This window comes from Malassezia pachydermatis (assembly GCF_001278385.1).
Source record: "Malassezia pachydermatis strain CBS 1879 chromosome Unknown scaffold2, whole genome shotgun sequence".
Taxonomy (NCBI): domain Eukaryota; kingdom Fungi; phylum Basidiomycota; class Malasseziomycetes; order Malasseziales; family Malasseziaceae; genus Malassezia; species Malassezia pachydermatis.
Genome location: NW_017253139.1, coordinates 696,993 through 715,559, shown reverse-complemented (window position 1 = coordinate 715,559; position 18,567 = coordinate 696,993). Strand labels below are relative to the sequence as shown.

Genomic DNA, 18,567 nt, shown 5'->3' with positions numbered 1-18,567 from the left:
CGGGGAAACGGCGTTGTGCAGCCTCCACTTCCACGTTTCTGTCCTTGTCTATTCAGATATTACTTCGACTTGCCTACGTCCTCTTTGAGCGAGACAATGCGGTTGAACACCAGGTCGTCCACCCCGTTGCTCACATTGTCGCCAAAGAGCGCCATGCAACTGTCACTATCCACGGCAAAGTAGCCCACACGCATCGCCTGGAAGCGCACACACTCCTTGCCAATCGTGTTCGACTCTGTCGCCTGCAGCGAGGAGGTCGTCGTCGTCTCCGACTGACGCGCCGCCAGGTCCTTGCCCAAGGCCTCTTCGGCTTGGTGCGTAGCAATACGTTTGCGCTCTGAGGCGTCCGCGCGCGCCTTCTCCAGCGATTGGCGCGCAACATCGTAAAAGGCCACCTCGATCATCGCATCCTTCAGCACCTCCTTGCTGTTCGGGTTGATGTGATCCAGGAAGTTTTCCTGCGCCGCAGGGTTCTCACATGTGAACAGAGGGTTGAATTGGCGTACTTCGCGCACACGCACAGGGCTCTTGCGCGGCGCATACTCGGCCACCCACTGGATGTAGGTCTTTGGCACGACTTTCTCTCCGCCATTTTCGTAGCGACACAGCAGCTCGACCACTTGACCCGCCTCATCGGTACGGAACGACGTGCATGTGATCGGGTGCGGCACCTGGTACAGGCCCACGCTCTTGCCAGGTGCCAGACGGAAATAGTCCGCCGCGTCTTCGGTCCGGAAATCAGAGGCGTCAATGTACACTGTCTTCGCAAACGGCACCTTGACCGTACCCATCTCTGGGACCTTGGGATGCAGGGGCTTCTCAATGTCCAACACAAAGTCTTCGTCGATGTTTTCGATCGTAATCTTGAGCGGCTTGACAATCATCATAAGACGCGGTGTGTTCAGCTCCAGGTACTGACGCACGCTCTGATCGAAACGGTTCAGCTGAATGGTCGAGTTGTGGGTCGACACACCGAGCTGGTTCACAAACGAGAGAATGGCACCGGGCGGCACACCACGACGACGCAAGCCAATGATGGTGTACATACGCGGATCGTTCCAACCGTCAACATATCCGCCCGCGACCAACTTGATCATCTTGCGCTTCGACATCACAGCGCCTTCAATCGAGAGACGACCGTACTCGTACTGGCGCGGCTTGTACACCTCCAAGGCGTCACACAGCCATTCGTACGACTCACGGGAAAGAATGAACTCAGTCGTGCAAAGAGAGTGTGAAATATTCTCGAAACTGTCGACCAAACAATGCGTAAAGTCGTACGTCGGATAGATGCACCACTTGGTACCTGTACGTTGATGCGGGGCGTCAAGGACGCGGTAGGCAATCAAGTCCCACATTTGCGGGTTGCCACTGCCAAGAATATCCTGCTTCATACGCAGCGTGGCCTCGCCAGGCTTGTACTTTCCGTTCTTCATTTCCTCGAACGCCTGCAGCGATTCGTCCACAGGCCGGTGACGCCACTTGCTCTCGAAGCGCTCGCCCTTGTCAGGACCACCGCGGCCAGCCCGGATCTCCTCCGCCGTTGAGTGATCGACGTACGCCAGGCCACGGCGGATTAGTTCCACAGCCAACTCGTACAAGCGGTCAAAGTAGTCCGACGAGTACGTGATCTTGTAGGGCTCAAACCCGAGCCAGCGCACCGTCTCAAGAATGCTCACAAAGTACTTTTCCTCTTCTGCGGCAGGGTTGGTATCGTCGAAACGCAGATAGCACAGACCCTTGTGGTATCGCGCATAACCAAAGTTGACGGCAATGGCCTTGGAGTGGCCAATATGCAGGAAGCCATTGGGCTCCGGTGGGAAACGCGTGATCACAGCGCCATTGGTCGCACGCAAGTGCTCTTCACGAAGGCGCGGATTGATTTGTGGGTTGTCGCCAGGCTTGTGAAGGGAAGCCAGCAGTCCTTCTTCAAACATGGCGTCCGGGCGCACACTCTCTTCCTTCTTCTTCTCGGCCTTGGGCGCCTTGGCCGCGGGGCCCGCGGCGGGTGCAGCCTTCTTCTTCGGCGCTGCACTGCGAGGGCCAAAGCGCTCGGTGAGAAGCGACTCGACGGCCGTCTTGATGTCCACCGCATTCGCCCAGCGCAGCGCAGGGTCCGCACGCACCGCCGTCATAATCGCAGACATCTTCGGCCAGCCGCCCGTGGAAGAAATTTCGTCGTTGTGTGCGTCCAAGTACGCCAGCACCTTGTCCTTGCACAGCTCTGGCGTGACAACCACGCCCACACCACATGCAGCATCAAACGCAGCATCGTCGATCGAGTCGACGTCTGTAACGTACTTGCAGGCCGTCTGGATCTGATCCGTCGACTTCAAGTCCTGACGAAGCACGCGCTCCACGACATAGTTCAGCTTCGCTTCTGGGAGATCACAGCCGCTCGAGGCCGCGACGACGACTGAGCCGCCCGTCTTGGCATCCAGCTGCTTTTGGTCGAGATGCAGCGAGGTGATGGTTTGCTCTAGGGCATGCGCGTACTTGGGATTCTTGATTGTGTCTGCGGCACGTTGACCTGTCAGCGAGATCGTAGCAAAGAGGTCTACGAGACGCGCGACCTGTGGGTCGCTCGTATCCAGCTTGGGCGCCATGACAACTCGAGGAAGGCACCAGATAGATGCCTTGTTCTCGCCGCCGCTACTACGACACGGCGTCCATGCATGCATCAATCACGTGCGTGCTGGTCCAGCCAGCGGCTCGGTGCCTACCACAGGAGGGGTCTTAGTCTACACGAATGTGCTGATACATGCGGCGAACGCATGCATAGCAAGCTGCAAAGCCTACAAAGCCGAACAGCAAGAAGTCGAGGGCGGTGAGAATCAGTAAGTAGCCCAGGAAGAGGAATTGACTCGAAAAGTCGGGCAAGTTGAGACGTGTCACGCAGAAGAACAAGCCGTAGAGGAAGAGCCAAAAGGCACTCGCACCACCCGTAATGAAAGAGCGCCAGTGCCACCGGTAGTCTTCTGCGCAGAGGTGGCAGTAGCATGTAAGGATCGACACAGTCGCCGTCGTGACCACCGTCACGATAAAGGTCAGTGTCAGGAAGCCAAAGGCATAATACACGCGGTTGCCAAACAGCGAGTTGATAATGAAAAAGAGCTCCAGCCATGCAGCTCCAAAGGGCAAGAGACCGGCGAGGAGTGCCGAAGGCCAGAGTTGCAGGTACCACGGGACCGGGGGGATCTGTCGCGGAATCTGATTCACACGCACAGGATGCTCCAGTCCGCCTGACTTGAGGCCCAAGTACGAGCCGACCAGCGAAAGAGGGATGTGGATCAAGCACCACATGGCTAGCAGAGCTAGCAGCGTGCCGAAGGGCACAGCATCCGACGAATGGTTGAGCACGAGCACCAAATTCAGTAAGTTCATCAGGCCAAAGACCATCGCAGGGAACAAGGTGGCATTGAGGAACATCGTTCGACGCCACTGCGCGCCATCAAAGCTCGCATACACCTTCGCACTGACCCACCCGCTCACAATACCAAACAAGGTCCACGTGACGATCATAATCGTGCCCAACGAGCCACGGTTCGAGGGGCTCAGGAAGCCAAGCAGCGCAAAGAACAGCGTCACTGTGGCCATAGCGCCGAGCTGCGCTCCAGCCCCTGCCATAACACTCAAAAGCACAGGCGACGCAGGCGGACGGAACACTTCACCATGCACCAACTTCCAGCCGTAATCTTCCTGGATATCCTCAGTAAGGTCAATGGCATTGTAGCGGTAAATATCACGACGTACAGCCCGCGCCATAATCAAGGCGACCATGACGCAGAGCAAGGCCACAATTGCAATGGAGTTCAACAGAGAGTACCAATGGATGCGAGGATCGACCACATGCAAGTACGCATCCCAGCGCGTAGCCCATGGTGTGTTGCTCTGGGTCCATACAACACTGTATGTATATGCCACAGGCGTGGTGGTATCAGGCTGGAGGAACATGGGCTCGTGCACCTGGCACGATGGCGTGCCTTGCGACCCAGCGGCAGCCAAAGAATCGATCGACATCGGACGCACATTCACACCGACAACGCGGTACTCACCTGGCGCACGCTCATGGTATGATACGTTCAGCTCATAGTGGTTGTACAACGCGGGCGGCGAAAGATGGTGGCCATTGGCATCCAGGACGGTACCCAGCGCGAAACCAATCGAGTTGGCACGAAGCGTGCCGTCGTTCTTGGTCATATCGATATCGGCCACAGGCAGGCCATCGACCATCCAGTTGACAGCGTACCTCTCGTTAATGCGCTCATTGATAAACGCGGCTTGCTCAGCATTCGCGGTCGTCATGCACAGCGGTACACACTGTTTATCATGCAGCATCTCAAGTGTCACGGCACTATTGTAAATGCGGTCACCAAACAAGGCACTTCCTAGTCCGCCTTTCTGAGCGTGAATACCGCCTTCCGGCCGGCAAAAGCCCAGACGCTCATCGTAAAAGTCGTAGCTCACCAAGCCATGCACGGGGGTCGCACCCGACATGGGCTGCAGGGTATTCACGTGAATAGGCACGGCATCGCCCTCACGGAAAGAGCGCGGCGCACTCCCAGGTAAGTACCATGCCGATGCGTGCCAAGCAAGTAGCAACAGGGCAATACTGGCGCGCCACATGGGTATACAGGCACGCTAGACGGTCGATCGGTCGAGAGAGTCGCTCAGCGCCGTCACCCTGTTCGTCTCACGTGATAGACGTGGAGGCGCTTCGTGCCCCCGCTCTCGCGATCGTGTTGGCGAGAGAGCGTGACGCGAGGGCACGACATAGAGAGAAATGGCGCTCAAAGTACGTTGGAGAGACCCTCACACAGACAGGCCTATTCGCTGTGGATTTTTGATAGGCATTGTGAGCCGATCTACTACCAGGACTGGTCGCATTTGTACCGTACGCCTAGCGCGGCCAGTGGCACGGCCTCGTCCTTCACATCGTCGCTCTCGTCCACATTTCAGCGTGTGGGCGGCACGGTGCCGGACCAGGAGAAACGTGATGCCTCTACTACTACCCACAAGCGTGCGCGTGGTGATGCGTTACCGGGCGTCAGTCAGCAAGTGCAGACGCAGGACGACGAGCCAGTGGACACGCAGGCCCTGCCATTTGATCAGGAAGCGAAGCTCATTTATGGCGTTGTGTACTCGCTCCGCAATATGGTGCGAAAGCTCGGTGGCTCGTACGTATACCTACCCAGCACTCATGACTAGACAAGAGGCGTTCCATAACTTTTCCACCGCCACGTATACCCTATCTCACATGCAGACGCCAACGATGTATACCTTTGTCCTGATCACCGATGCGCCGCCCAGTCGGGGTGACAAAGGCCCGTTGTCAATGCTCGCAGGTACCAATCCAATCCCAGGTACCAATGGCATGACACTCCGTGGCGTCTTGCGAGAACTATGGCGTGGCCCATGGATTCAGCATGGCACGCGTCATCCGCTGGCCGATGCGACAGAGCGCGTGTCGTACACGAGTGACGATGCAATGCCTGTACCACGCTCGCATGGGATTGAAAATGCAGCGCTACGTGAGTCCATCGAACAAGGTACGTGGTCCGCCGAACTAATGAAAAGTATTATTCCAGTACAAACTTCTCCCGTCTCAAGGATAGAAGATAGACAATCTACTTCGTACGAATAGGCATACCATCGTCGCCCAGCAGCGACTCGCTACCAAGGCCCGTCTCCAGCACACGAGGACCGTCACCCACACGAGTGTGGATCAGACGACGCACAGCATCCTTCGGCTGCACAGGCACAATGTCCTTCTTAAACGTCGGAGGCAGTTGAGAAGGAAGGGTATCGCTCGCATCCTTGCACAGCAGCTTGAAGGGGTCGTCAAAGCTGGCGCCAGGGAAGTAGTGACGCACAACACGCAGCACGGTGTCCATATCCTTCTCACGCACGTAGAGAACAGCGTTAGGACCCGCATCGAACGTGTACGCAGCGATGGGCTCCTGACCCACCTCACGACGCGAACGGTTCAGCTCCTCCACCACATGGACGATAGCACGCGACGTGTCGTTCATGTAGAAAATCGGGGGCGCCGTGTCCAAGCAGCATGCGTGGAAGTTGTTCGAGTCGGCGGTGGTCAGGTCAGTAAACTGCGTAAAGTTGCGCGTCTGAATCGCCTCATTCATCAGGCGCATACGCTCCGGCACCACATGCTGAATACGGTGCTGCAGCAGCGGCGACGTCTCCACGGTGCGCTGCATACCAGACGTCGACGAGGTGCCCTTCTTGCCGTCGTTCACGACACAGATGAGCACATGCAAATCCGGCCAGTGCTCACGCGCAGCAACAGGTACAGCATGAGAGTCGCTACCATCCGCCTTGTGGCCCATCTCCCAGGCGACAAAGCCACCAAACAGCGAACGGCACGCCGAACCACTGCCGCGACGAGCAATCATCGAAAGCTGCGAGTGCGACAGCATGTGGTTCAGACCGTACAGCTCAGCTACCGTCACAGCCAAAGCAGCAAAGCCAGACGCCGAAGACGCGAGACCGGCAGCAGTAGGGAAGTTGTTTTCCGAAGCGAGATGCAGCGACCACTGCGACAGCGGCGGGAGCTCCGGCGAAGATGCCTCACGCTCGGCACGCAGACGGCGAAGCTCACGCAGGCATGCATCAAGGCGACCGCCTTTCTTGATCTCCTCTTCCACGCCATTGAGCCACAAACGGTCATGAATCACGCCATTCGCGTCCTTGTTGAAAGAAGGGTCAGCACGCGCCGTCGTCACAGTGCGAAGATGGTCCTGATCAAGCGTGACACTCAGACTATCATTGGTAGGAAGAATCAGACGCGTATCGCGCTTTCCCCAGTACTTGATGACAGCAATGTTCACAGGTGCAGAGCACGTCACCTGGTGCACGGCCGACATGGTAGGAAGGATGTAGGCCTGTATGATGTCTCGCGCACGTGGCTTCGCCGCCACGTACGCGCTCCTTCCTCCGCCTCTGCCGGCAAAAAAAGGGGTGGGACGCCATCGGACCAGCATTGCCTATAGAAAACCCCTAAACGTCCCAAGACAGGTCAACACGCAGGCACACTCATACACGAACATGGCATCATCGGTATGCTATTTTTGACTCCTGATGTACATGCCCAAAACAGGGACGAGTATCTATAAAATCACTCGCACACCAGAAGGAATTGGCGTGAACCAAGAAAAGAAGGCACTTAGAACTTGACAGGTCAGTGTCTGCACTCATAATACATACGCGCAGGGGAGTGAAGAACCACCGGTTCTTGCCGCTCTGGTAGCGCTCCTCGAAGAGCTTCTTCACAGCCTTCCTGGCCTCCTCACGCTGCGAGACCTCCTTGAAGGTGTCGTTCGAGACAACACCCTTCAGACCCTCGAGCTCAAGAGCGTAACGGGTGGGGAAGAGGTGGTTGTAGTTGATGACCTGTTGTATGAGTATACATGTACACCACGCAAGTCAACATACCTTGATGAAGGGCTTGATCTTGCTGCGGCGAGCGAGCTTCTTGGCACCCATAGCCCTGGTCACCTTGAGCGGGTAGCGCTCAATACCGGCGGCAATGACGTACGGGAAGCCGTGCTCCTTGTTACCCTCGTCGTGCTGCTTGATCACAACGACCTACAAAGCAGTTAGTTCTGTTCAGGCATCGTTCCTATGCGGCGCAGTCTAGTGGCCCACAGCAATGCTTTCAAAAAGACAAGCACGACAACATGGATACCACATAGTCTGTACACGCATCTTCGTACCACGTACCTTCTTACCAGCGTGCCGACCCTGGAGCACAACACTGTACAATCAAATGTCCGTAAAAAAACGGAGCATGATGTTAGCATCACCATTCTCACTTAAAAAAACACCGTTGATACGTACGCAACCTTACCGGGCTTGTAGATCTTAGGCATGACGACGTATGCTCTTGACGAAGCGTAGAGAGGAAGTTTGTCGGACGGTAGGCACTCCCTTTGGTCTAGTTGGTCACGTGCCTTGGTATAGTTTTATGAGTCACGTGTATTCAGGGGCCTGCGAAAAGACAACGCTACGACCGCGCTGGTCTGCTCTCACCAACCAAAGCAGAGGTACCAACATGGGTAAGCCTAGGGGTCTGTATACAGCGCGCAAGCAGGTCACCACCCGCCGGGACAACCGTTGGAGTGATGGCCACTTCAAGAAGCGTGCTCTTGGCAACTTCTACAAGACCTCGCCGACCGGTGGTTCGTCGCAGGCTAAGGGTATTGTCCTTGAGAAGATCGGTGTCGAGGCCAAGCAGCCCAACTCGGCTATCCGCAAGTGTGTCCGTGTCCAGCTGATCAAGAACGGTAAGAAGGTTTCGGCCTTCGTGCCCTTCGACGGTTGTCTCAACTTCGTCGACGAGAACGACGAGGTCCTCATTGAGGGTTTCGGTCGTAAGGGTAAGGCCAAGGGTGATATTCCCGGTGTGCGTTTCAAGGTCGTGAAGGTCTCGGGTGTCGGTCTCTCGGCTCTCTTCAGGGAGAAGAAGGAGAAGCCGCGTTCGTAAAGGTGTTTACGCTCGCCACCACATGCGGGTACGACAGCCTTTTCTGCCATGCAGAAAAGCTGCTACGATGGCACCTACCGCCTTGTCTGTATCTTCAGCATATATTATGCCCCCATTAGACACAGTCTCGCAGATTCTGTGAATCCAAAAATATATCTCTCGCCTATTTGGGCTTGCTTGTCTTAAGCTTTTGTTGTGCGTGCGTGTGTGTGAGTTTGCACAGGTATCTTAGCAGATAGAGTGCATGCTTATTTCGTATAAAGAACAGCCTATAAGATACGGAGGGACAGGTTGTGAGCTAGAAGAATTTACTTGGCCCAGTTCACTGTCGCAGAGTCCTGCTGTTGCGCAAGCTGCGTATTGTCAGAAGACGAAAAAAGACGCACCTTCTCCTGCAGTGTTTTCATATGCTGCACCTGCTCCTTGTTTGCCTGGGCATGTCGCTGTTCGTCGACCTTGCGCTTCAGGTCGGGGGATAAGCTCTGTGTCAAGGTAAGGATTCAATCGAAGCGGTACACACGTTATACAATTCCTGCTCCGAAGGTGTAGCGACTATATGTCAGTGGATAAATACACATACACTTCAATAGCATGTAGCCGGTGCCTACAATGAAACCACCGCCGATAAAGGCACGAGCCCAATTTGCTGCGCCACCAGCCATGGTACTAAGATGGATACCTCCACGATGACCATGAACAGTTCAATAATTGACCGCCATAAGGTGGGAAAGTGTTTCGATAGAGAGGGACCATATACGCTACGTGTATCTACGACAACTACCTACAAAAGACCCGTACCCTCTTGCATGTACGTCATCGAGGGAGAGTTATCGCGCTAGGATCCCAGGCTGAAGGGCAGCGTCACGTGCCGTCACAAAAATTTTTGTGAAGCGGCGCTCGTTCGTCTTGTGCTTTAGCGCCATGTCGACTGTGTACAGTGCGGCACTGAAGCGCGAGGGCGCGGGTAAGAAGCGTGCTGCAGATGAGGAGGAGGCCAAGGTGCGGCGCAACAAGCAGCGTGTCTTGATCCTGCCTTCTCGTGGTGTGACTACGCGCATGCGTCACCTTGTGAACGACATTGAAGCGCTGCTGCCTCACTCGAAGAAAGACTCGAAGCTAGACTCCAAGTCGGACCTGTCCGTCTTGAATGAGCTGGCTGAGCTGAATAACTGCAACAACTGTATGTACTTTGAAGCACGACGCCACGAGGATTTGTACTTGTGGCTCTCTAAGACGCCCAATGGCCCGTCCGCCAAGCTACAGGTGCAAAATATTCATACGATGGATGAGCTGAAGATGACGGGCAACTGCCTCAAGGGCTCGCGCCACATTCTCAGCTTTGACAAGGGCTTTGATGCTGAGCCACACTGGCGCTTGATGCGCGAGTTGCTCACGCAGATTTTTGCTGTGCCACGCACGGCACGCCGTGCCAAACCGTTCATTGATCATGTGCTGTCGTTTAGTATTTTGGATGGAAAGATTTGGTTCCGTAACTACCAGATTATTGAAAAGGACCCAGGCGCTATGGCGGCGGCCGAGGCGCGTGGCGACGACCCTAAGAAGATCAATAATGAGCCGACGTTGGTCGAGATTGGCCCTCGCATGGTCATGACACCGATCCGTATTTTCGAGGGCAGTTTCGGTGGGCCCACGCTGTTCGACAACCCTGAATATATCTCTCCGACGGCGTTGCGACATGCGATGCGTCGCGGTAAGGGCGAAGAGTACAAGAAGAAGGTGCTCCAGACCGAGTCGCTGCGTGCCAAGCGCGAGAAGTACAAGGGCGAAGAAAGCGAATTAAGTCGTGCCAAGGTATTTTCATAAATAGAGTGCTAGTATACAATAACTACTACATACGCTTCTTTTTGGAGATAAGAACCACTCGTTTCTTGGGTGCATCAGGGCGATCCCCCAGCCCAAGCTTGTTCTTCCGAGCACCAGGGGAGTCATGTTCATCTGCCTCAAGGAGCGTGAGATCAATCCCTGGGATGGGGTCTGACGTAGGTTGTACACTGAACGCCGAGGTTAGCACGTCCTTCTCCAAAGGCTGCACGGGTGTGTAAGTGAACTCGGGCTTCATAAGTATGTGATTCAGTTCTCGCTGCAAAGCTGGCTGCTGCTGCTTGGATTGCGATTTTCTCGCTGGCCGAACTTTACCAGGTAGATCTTCCACATAATGAGCGTACGTTTTGGGCATGACGACGCGCTTGGCCTGCGCCGCAGCCTTGTCAGCGTCGGTGGCATCCGGTGGCAGTGTTGGGCGTAGATAAGGCCGCACAGCGCAGTCGTACAGTGGCATTAAGTCAAAGAGGGCGAGCATGTCCTGCGTACCATTCAAATGGTACGGTGAGAGGTCTGGCGGCTCGCGCAACGTGCATGGTATATACGCATCCCCCGCCTCGATCGGCTTCGATGCCATGGTTGAGGGGACGTAAGTGTGGAGGCGAGCGAGTGCGACAAAATCGGCCCCATTTCGCTGGGTGCCGCCCTTGTGCTTGGACGATGAACGACTGGTGTACGTAGATGGACATACTCACGCCAGTGCCCCCTGCGCTCTTACCGAAATGGCTCCTTCTGGTAGGCGCTGTGGCCGCCTTGAATGGAGCGCAGAACTTTATGAACCCTGTGTTTAGCCGCAAAGTGTATGCATCAAAGACCGGACACAAGGAGGCCACGGCGTTGGCCGCTCGCTTGTTTGCTATTTGGAACTGGACCTCGGCGATTGTGCGCCTGTATACGGCGTACAATATGCACGAGCGTGGCGCCTACCTACTGTGCCTGGGCACCTTTGTCATTGCTTGTGTCCACTTTGTCTCGGAGATGCTCTTCTTTGGCACGCTGGCCCTCGCGCCAGGCTCGCTGAGTCCCATTGTCGTGGCTAGTGCGTATACAACGTATCTAACAAACAGCGAGTTCCATTGTGGCTATGATATCCCAATACAAGTACTACATTGGTTAGTTGTCCAGAGGCAGGATATGCGGCTTGGGGCCCAGCGGCACAATGCTGGTCGGGTTGATGGCGATGTGACTGCTGTAGTAGTGCGCTTTGATAGAGTCAAAGTTGGTCGTCTCCTTGAAACCAGGGTGGTTCCAGTACATCTCACGCAGCCAGCGATGCAGGTTCGGGAATTTTCCGCTGCGGATCTGGTACAGATTGCACTTGAAGTGCGAGAAGTACACAGGGTCGAAACGCACAATCGTAGTGTACAGACGAATGTCTGCTTCCGTCAAGCGGCCGCCGAAGATGTACGTCTTGTCACCGATCAGCTTGTCCACACGTTCAAGGGCTTCAAACAACGGGATGACAGCCTCCTCGTACGCTTCAGGCGTCGTCGCAAAGCCGGAGCGGTACACACCGTTGTTAATTTGGGGGTAGACCCACGAGTGGAATTCGTCAATTTCACTGCGCAGCTCCTCCGGGTAGTACCGTACACCTTGCACTTCCTTCGGAAGGAATTCGTCGAAGCAAGAGTCAAGGAACCGGATAATATCAGACGACTCGTTGTTCACAATCGTGTTCAACTTGTTGTCCCATACTACGGGCACCGTGGGGCGCTTTTCGTAGTTCGGGTCGGCCGCGAGGTAGAATTCACGAAGGAACTTCTTGTCCTCATGACCAGGGATGTTGTTGCCCGTACCAGGCACATGCGGACGGTCCACCTGAAGCTCGGCGACGCTCCAGCCCTCTTGAGCGAGGAACGAGTCGACCACCGTGACCGGCAGCAGATCCGGCACCTCGTCCATCCGCTTGAGCTTACGCACAATCAGTGCACGGTGCGCCCATGGGCATGCCTCCGCTACAATGAGCTTGTAGCGGCCACGCTCAGGCTCAAATTGGCCGCCCTTCTTGATTTCATCACGGAAGGTGGATTCCTGGCGATTGAAGCGGCCGTCCTTGCCGGCCCATACAGGCTTTGACTGTGGTTCATTAGTTTTTGTCGACATGGTAAAGGATTGATAGGGTACGAAGGACGATCGTGGGAGAAAGAGACGTGGTACGCTACGGGGAACCAAATATGTAGCAGCTGGTCGCCACATTGGAAGCCGACTACGAATGGGGTGCCGTCATGCAGTGTGAATCTCGCACAGACCGACCCTAACCCCGTCGGGCCTAGGACTTCGTCCATGTCACGTGCGTGCACACGTAGGCTTCTCGATGCCAAGCCAACGACGCACGGAGCACCTGCGAAGCTGGCCGCGTGGTGCAGCGCAAGAGTCGGTGATGCGCGTCTGCACGAGTGTGTGTATCGGCGCGGTACTGCTCCCAGCAACACCCAGCTAAGGTCTCCGCCACGCAGCCGTAGACGGGCACGTCGATGCTAGGCATGGCCGGCGCCCTTCGTTGTGTGGAGGGGGCGTCAGCGACGTCACAGAGTGTGAGAACAAAGTACAACGTGGGCGTTAACCGCTGCCCATCTTCGTCGTTGCATTGCGTGCAAAAGGCATCCGACGCCGGCAAGCTAGACGATGGTGAGTGGCGTCGAACGTACATGCGATCGCAGGCCGTGCAATGCTGACGGAGCCAATGCACATCGGGCGTGACACGTAGGACACAGCAGGGTATCTCCAACGACGCGGGCATTTGGCCATACCATATGGCTCGAATCGACAAAGCTGGAAAGTGTTACTCGTTCCATACATAGGCGAAAGTTGACTCACTGTCATCAGAATCGAGCCGGTAGCGTGGCGCGTGGACCGGGGGTGGGGGCGACGGCGGCAAGAGCGAGGCTGGCGGGAGGGCCTGTACGTCGCGTCCGGGGGACGCGGCAGGGCTGGGCTTCACGTCACGCTCGGCCCACGGTGGACTGCTTGAGGCCGTCCGTTTTTCTCCTCGTACGACAGGCGGCGGCGGCGTAGCGGCCGGGGTGGACGTGACCTTTTGCAGCCACTGTGTACGCCGCTGCAGCAACGCCTGCACACTGGGGTCTTTGTCCGTAAGTATATGAATATCGTAGCCAGGATCGTTTTGGTGCCCAATCGAGCCATGCAGGAATCCGCTGGCCGTGCGCTTCACACGTACATTGTCCATCCGCACGAGCTGCCCTGGCTGCAGTCGGAGTGCGAGGGGCGCCTGCTGCCCCCACAGCCCCACTTGAAAGACGTAGCCAAAGTGCTGCAAGGGCTGTGGCAAGCTGTACTGCCGTGCTAATCGTGCATCGTTGCCGTAAAACGCCGAGTTGGACGTAAAATCGGCTACGTAGACGTCCGGCACTGTGCCTTTGACGTAGACGTTGACAATCTGCACGATCAAGTCCACAAACGTGTCCTGCTCCAGCTGATCTAGCGTGGACAAGGGGCGCTTCGAGCTTCGTGGGGTCTGGTGGGTCTGCAGAAGCCGGTCCAGCACGGCTCGCTCCTGCTCGCCCACCCGAGGCCCTTCGCTGGAATGCGCCAAGGCGCGTGACGTCGCGGACATGGTCGCCCAGGACCATGGCACAAACGCCGGGCCGACTAGGTTGGCACGCTCATTGTACATGTGGATTTGGATGCCGCGCAAAAGCATCGCATCGCCCGCGCTCACATGCAAGGGCAGCTGCTCCGACGTACGTGCAAACACATTGCCAGGCAGCAGCGATGGGACACCTGCCTCGGTGTACGGCTGCCGAAGGCTCAGACGCAGCATAGCATCGGACATGGTGCCATTCGCACGTCGTTTGGGTGCATGCTGCAAGGGCACGTCCACGACGATCCCTACGACGTTGGCCGTTGTCCCGGCACGTAAGGCGTGGATAGGGGTATACAGGTGGCCATCCCACGTGCTGGGCGTGAGCCATGGGTGCGCCGCATCGGAAGGCGGCGGCGCCATAGGCGGCATCGAGGCCGAGGCCGGGGGATCCAGCGGGGTATCGGATGTGTACGTAGGATGCGTAGCGTACCAAGCATCGCTGTCCATGGTCAGTGTGCGTGGCTCGTCGATGCGCTGGAGCACGACTTGCGCAGGGCTCGCACGATCGCCTTCAAACCACAGCTGCATGGTATCGGCATCATTGACATCGACTTGCGCCTTCAACGCAATACGATCAGACCATACGACGCCAGCGCGTGGCGTATCCGACGACGGAATCCGCACGATCTCCGCGCCGTAGCCTGAGAGGAAGACCGGGATCGGCTCATTCGCCGGATGCTGGCGTTGCAAGGCTTGGTGGAGGGCTAGCGCATGCCGTCCTGTGATTGTGAGTGGGATGTAGGTATCGCCTTCCGCTTGCAACACACAGTGAAACGAAGGCGGGGCGCCATGCACGGCGTCAGGCACATCGGTAAGCAGTCCTTCTGTGCATACGCATGCCCCACGTCCTTGCGCAATGCGGGCCATCCACAAGGGCGGCGTCACGTACATGCCCAGCATATCGCGCTCACTCGCATCGAGCGCCAGCGTGGGAGTGCGTGTATGTGTACGTCGCTCTGTGGTGCTCGCAAAAGGCGGGCCTACGCGATCGTCTGGGATGGGATACGCAAAGGTAGCAGGCATAGAAGCAGGGGTATCGACACGTCCCCCGCCTGTACGCCGACGCCGCGAGCGGCCCATCGCTCGTGGACGAACGTGGAGCGAGAGCGACGATGTGGTTAAGACAGCGTGCCTACCTCCACACCGCCGTGGCGTGGCGCGTCGCGCCGCGCGCCACGTCGTTGCTTTCGTGCCAGTGCGCCTACGATGCGCCAGACACAATGTACGTCACGTATGCACTGACAGGGGCAGTATCATGGGACAGTGTCCCCACCACTGCCACGGCCTCCTCGTCCACGCCGGAGAAGGACACGAAGCGCGTCAAGCGCATCCGTCTGAAGCAAAGCACGTCGGCGTTTCCTACGCTGCCCACGCTGTACGAAGGTCCACTGCTCTGCGAGAACATGCTAGCGCGCATCTATTTGTACTCATATCTCGTGCACCTTGATCACGCCGATGCGCTGGCATGGCCCACGCACCATGTGGACGCCCTGCATTGCTGGGATGATACCCTCGCCTTCTCCATCTTGCAGCGCCTGCTTGTGCCGCTAGCGCATCTCACGTCCATTGAGCAGGGCCAGCCTACGAGTCGTACGCAGGAAGCCGTACACGCCGTACGTCAGTTTCATGCCGCGTCGCACACGCCCTGGGCCGCCGCGCGTCATCTTGCCGAGCACTACCCTGTCCCCTTTCACGCGTTGCCTCACGTCGCAAGTACGCTTCCCAGCCTCGCGTCCAAACCTAAAGCACGTGCTGTCGTGGAAGACGTGGCTCCACGGCGCACACGCAGCGCCGCACGTCTGGAGGCGCGCGTCGCGCAGCTGGAAGAACGACTGCGAGAGCCGGTGGCCTTGTCGGACGACGAGGACGACGAGGACGAGGCGCCGTATACCAGTCGCCGACGATCGCAACGTGCAGCGACACTCGCTGTGAAGAAGGCGCATGCGGATCTTCGTGCGCGTGCCGCGCAGCTTCGTGCGCCGCAGGCTCCCGTCCTGCACGACGACGCACCGCCGATGCCACTCGAAGAGAAGTGGGCGTGCCTTGTGACGCTCTGCGATGCCTTGGCGATTTCCACCGCGAAAATGCCGCCCTTTGAGAATCCGTTGCACAAGCTTGTGCAGCCGATTGTCGACGCGGCGCACTCGACGCACGAGCGCAAGCAGCGGGTCCAAGAGGTCGAGCAGCAATGCGCGGACGAGCTTCGTGCCTTGCAAAAAACGGCGCCTTCGATGGTGTCGCCACAGTATGCGGCGTGGAAGCAGCAGGTACGTGTGTCTTTGCTTGCTCACATCAGAAACAAGAGATGATCGCTACGCACGAGCGCCAAAAGCGCTGGGTACGTGCTGAGATGTACCTGCAAGCGCGTCGTGAGGCGCTGCGCGATGGTCCGTTGGGCTGTGATGCACAGGGGCGTGAGTACTGGCACCTCTTGCCAGTGAGCGATCCATCGAAGGTGTGCGCGGAGGCCGCCCAAGGCGTAGCGACGCCGAGCATGACGGGGCACTGGTCGCACAAACTGCTTGTCCATATGCGTGGCGCCGATGTATGGTACGCCACGACGTCCACCGACGACGTGGACGCGATGCTGGCGTACTTGCGCTCTCGGACGTACCGTGCGCTCCTCGCGAAGGACGCGACATCGCCTCGTCTGGAGCCGTTGCTTGCATCGTTGGAAGGCGTTCGTGACTACTTGGCATGGGCCTACCACTAGCTATCTCATTAGTTCTGTTCGGGCTTGTTGGCAGGGAATGCCAGCACTTCCTTGATGGTGCTTGAGTCGGTGAGGAACATGACCAGGCGGTCGATACCGAGACCCCAACCACCGGTCGGCGGCAGACCATGCTCGAGCGCATCGATAAAGACATGGTCGATACCCTGTGCCTCGTCGTCACCGGCATCTTTCTGACGCGCCTGCTCCTCAAAGTTCTCGCGCTGGACCCACGGGTCGTTCAACTCTGTGTACGCATTGGCAATCTCCTTGGTCGCGACAAACGCCTCGAAACGCTCACACAGACCGGGGATCTCACGGTGGCGCTTCGCCAGCGGCGACATGATCTGTGGGTGGCCACAGATGAACGACGGGTTGACACACTGTGACTCAATGTACTCGCCGACCAGCTTGTCGATCAGACGCGTGGCGGTGCGAGGCTCGCTGCACTCCACCTCGTGCTTCGCGCAGAGGTCGCTCAGCCACTGCCGCGTCTCCTCGGTGTGCAGCTGGTCGGCCGGCGGGAAGGTCACGTTGAGCTGCTTCTCCAGCTCCGGGATCATCTCGAAGCGCTTCCACGGCGTGCTAAAGTCGATCTCAAACACGCGGCCATTCGGGTCCTCCTTGCCGTCCGGGTGGTACGTCACCTTGTAGCTGCCCGTCACGGCCTTCACGAGACCCGAGACCATGCTCTCGGTGATGTCCATCAGATCGTACATATCCGCATAGGCCATATAGAACTCACACGTAGTGAACTCGGGGTTGTGCGTCTGGTCAATCGACTCGTTGCGGAACACACGGCCGATCTCGTACACACGGTCGAGACCACCCACAATGAGCTCCTTCAGGTACAGCTCCGGCGCAATGCGCATGAACAGGTCCATCTTCAGGTCGTTGTGGTGAGTAATGAACGGCTTGGCACTCGCACCACCCGCAATCTGGTTCATCATCGGCGTCTCCACTTCAAGGAAACCGAGCGAGTCGAGGAAGCGACGCACGTACTGAATCGTACGAGCACGCGCCACCATGATATCACGCACATGCGGGTTCATGATCAGGTCCAGGTAGCGCTTGCGGTAGCGCTGCTCCTGGTCGGTAAAGCCACCGCCCGAGGCTTTCGGCAGCATCTTCAGATTCGGCGAGAGCAGCTGAATAGAGTGCGGGACGATCGACAGCTCTCCCTTCTTGGTCTTCGCAGGGACACCCTTCACACCGACAATGTCACCACGACGCAGGAGGTCATGCGCCTCGAAGAAGTCGCCTTCCTTGTGGTCCTGCAGCTGCGCCATAATCTGGATCTTGACGCCCTCCGCATGCAAGTCGTAGAAGCGCAGCTTCTGACCCGACGCACGCATGTTGTGCAGACGACCCGCCACCGACACGACCTCGTCTAGCTGCGCGCCAGCCTCGACCTTGTCCTGGTACTTTTCGATAAAGTCCGTCAGACCCATCGACACGTGGAACTTGTGGGGGTACGGGTCAGGGTTGCGCGTCTCGCGCAGCTTTTGGATCGCGCGGCAGCGCATCTCATAGTACTGGTTCGGCGTGAGCGACTCCTCCGCAGCGAGGTGCGCGCCTGCCTTCTGCTGCGCAGGCGCCGCCGCCGCCTGCGTCTTGGCCTTCTCCGCTTTCTCGGCCTCCTTCTGGCGCTGCTTCTGTCGTCGCTTCAGCTCACTCTTGCTCACCATCTCCCCTGTCACAGGGTCCTGGAGCAGGTTCACGGCACCAGCTTCTGCCTCAGTCATCCTTGTTTGCGTAAGAAATCGAACTCTTGGAACGGTGGGTGCACTAGCAGCAATACGCGGGATTCGTCGTGGTAGTACGCCAACCCAGCGAAGCATGCAATTCGCGAGAAAAAAAAATCACGGCTGGCCCTCCTGGTAGAAGACCCCCCCCCTCACCTGCGCG

General features: G+C 57.4%; 13 protein-coding genes across 13 annotated transcripts; 5 read left to right on the top strand and 8 right to left on the bottom strand.

Moving 5' to 3' along the window:
* Nucleotides 1–59: 59 nt before the first annotated feature.
* Nucleotides 60–2,606, bottom strand: Malapachy_2426 (glutaminyl-trna synthetase; the record flags this gene model as incomplete). Its single annotated transcript, XM_018136915.1, has 1 exon — nt 60–2,606. One exon carries the CDS (start codon nt 2,604–2,606, stop codon nt 60–62), a length of 2,547 nt encoding a protein of 848 aa, XP_017993152.1.
* A 130-nt stretch (nt 2,607–2,736) lies between these two features.
* Malapachy_2427 (endosomal p24a protein) lies at nt 2,737–4,626 on the bottom strand (the record flags this gene model as incomplete). The annotated part of the gene is made up of 1 exon (XM_018136916.1): nt 2,737–4,626. The coding sequence occupies one exon, from the start codon at nt 4,624–4,626 to the stop codon at nt 2,737–2,739; it is 1,890 nt and encodes a 629-aa protein (XP_017993151.1).
* A 157-nt stretch (nt 4,627–4,783) lies between these two features.
* On the top strand, nt 4,784–5,615 carry Malapachy_2467 (snare-like protein; the record flags this gene model as incomplete). The annotated part of the gene is made up of 4 exons (XM_018136956.1): nt 4,784–4,795; nt 4,825–5,177; nt 5,209–5,549; nt 5,578–5,615. The coding sequence occupies 4 exons, from the start codon at nt 4,784–4,786 to the stop codon at nt 5,613–5,615; spliced, it is 744 nt and encodes a 247-aa protein (XP_017992943.1).
* Nucleotides 5,616–5,627: 12 nt separating this feature from the next.
* On the bottom strand, nt 5,628–7,889 carry Malapachy_2418 (diphosphomevalonate decarboxylase; the record flags this gene model as incomplete). Its single annotated transcript, XM_018136908.1, has 5 exons — nt 5,628–6,960; nt 7,184–7,410; nt 7,453–7,605; nt 7,741–7,774; nt 7,858–7,889. The coding sequence occupies 5 exons, from the start codon at nt 7,887–7,889 to the stop codon at nt 5,628–5,630; spliced, it is 1,779 nt and encodes a 592-aa protein (XP_017993191.1).
* A 182-nt stretch (nt 7,890–8,071) lies between these two features.
* Malapachy_2429 (40s ribosomal protein s23) lies at nt 8,072–8,503 on the top strand (the record flags this gene model as incomplete). The annotated part of the gene is made up of 1 exon (XM_018136918.1): nt 8,072–8,503. One exon carries the CDS (start codon nt 8,072–8,074, stop codon nt 8,501–8,503), a length of 432 nt encoding a protein of 143 aa, XP_017993153.1.
* A 308-nt stretch (nt 8,504–8,811) lies between these two features.
* On the bottom strand, nt 8,812–9,165 carry Malapachy_2458 (cytochrome b mrna processing protein; the record flags this gene model as incomplete). Its single annotated transcript, XM_018136947.1, has 4 exons — nt 8,812–8,856; nt 8,890–8,985; nt 9,024–9,055; nt 9,084–9,165. 4 exons carry the CDS (start codon nt 9,163–9,165, stop codon nt 8,812–8,814), a joined length of 255 nt encoding a protein of 84 aa, XP_017992980.1.
* Nucleotides 9,166–9,424: 259 nt separating this feature from the next.
* Malapachy_2428 (ribosome biogenesis protein brx1) lies at nt 9,425–10,327 on the top strand (the record flags this gene model as incomplete). The annotated part of the gene is made up of 1 exon (XM_018136917.1): nt 9,425–10,327. One exon carries the CDS (start codon nt 9,425–9,427, stop codon nt 10,325–10,327), a length of 903 nt encoding a protein of 300 aa, XP_017993154.1.
* Nucleotides 10,328–10,352: 25 nt separating this feature from the next.
* On the bottom strand, nt 10,353–10,922 carry Malapachy_2455 (hypothetical protein; the record flags this gene model as incomplete). Its single annotated transcript, XM_018136944.1, has 1 exon — nt 10,353–10,922. One exon carries the CDS (start codon nt 10,920–10,922, stop codon nt 10,353–10,355), a length of 570 nt encoding a protein of 189 aa, XP_017992992.1.
* An 83-nt stretch (nt 10,923–11,005) lies between these two features.
* Malapachy_2436 (erg28 protein) lies at nt 11,006–11,433 on the top strand (the record flags this gene model as incomplete). Its single annotated transcript, XM_018136925.1, has 3 exons — nt 11,006–11,018; nt 11,046–11,384; nt 11,417–11,433. The coding sequence occupies 3 exons, from the start codon at nt 11,006–11,008 to the stop codon at nt 11,431–11,433; spliced, it is 369 nt and encodes a 122-aa protein (XP_017993102.1).
* Nucleotides 11,434–11,458: 25 nt separating this feature from the next.
* Malapachy_2415 (glutathione s-transferase) lies at nt 11,459–12,448 on the bottom strand (the record flags this gene model as incomplete). Its single annotated transcript, XM_018136905.1, has 1 exon — nt 11,459–12,448. One exon carries the CDS (start codon nt 12,446–12,448, stop codon nt 11,459–11,461), a length of 990 nt encoding a protein of 329 aa, XP_017992804.1.
* A 679-nt stretch (nt 12,449–13,127) lies between these two features.
* On the bottom strand, nt 13,128–15,029 carry Malapachy_2452 (hypothetical protein; the record flags this gene model as incomplete). Its single annotated transcript, XM_018136941.1, has 1 exon — nt 13,128–15,029. One exon carries the CDS (start codon nt 15,027–15,029, stop codon nt 13,128–13,130), a length of 1,902 nt encoding a protein of 633 aa, XP_017992989.1.
* Nucleotides 15,030–15,169: 140 nt separating this feature from the next.
* Nucleotides 15,170–16,662, top strand: Malapachy_2463 (hypothetical protein; the record flags this gene model as incomplete). Its single annotated transcript, XM_018136952.1, has 2 exons — nt 15,170–16,216; nt 16,246–16,662. 2 exons carry the CDS (start codon nt 15,170–15,172, stop codon nt 16,660–16,662), a joined length of 1,464 nt encoding a protein of 487 aa, XP_017992947.1.
* Nucleotides 16,663–16,670: 8 nt separating this feature from the next.
* Malapachy_2416 (lysine-trna ligase) lies at nt 16,671–18,404 on the bottom strand (the record flags this gene model as incomplete). Its single annotated transcript, XM_018136906.1, has 1 exon — nt 16,671–18,404. The coding sequence occupies one exon, from the start codon at nt 18,402–18,404 to the stop codon at nt 16,671–16,673; it is 1,734 nt and encodes a 577-aa protein (XP_017992805.1).
* Nucleotides 18,405–18,567: the final 163 nt, after the last annotated feature.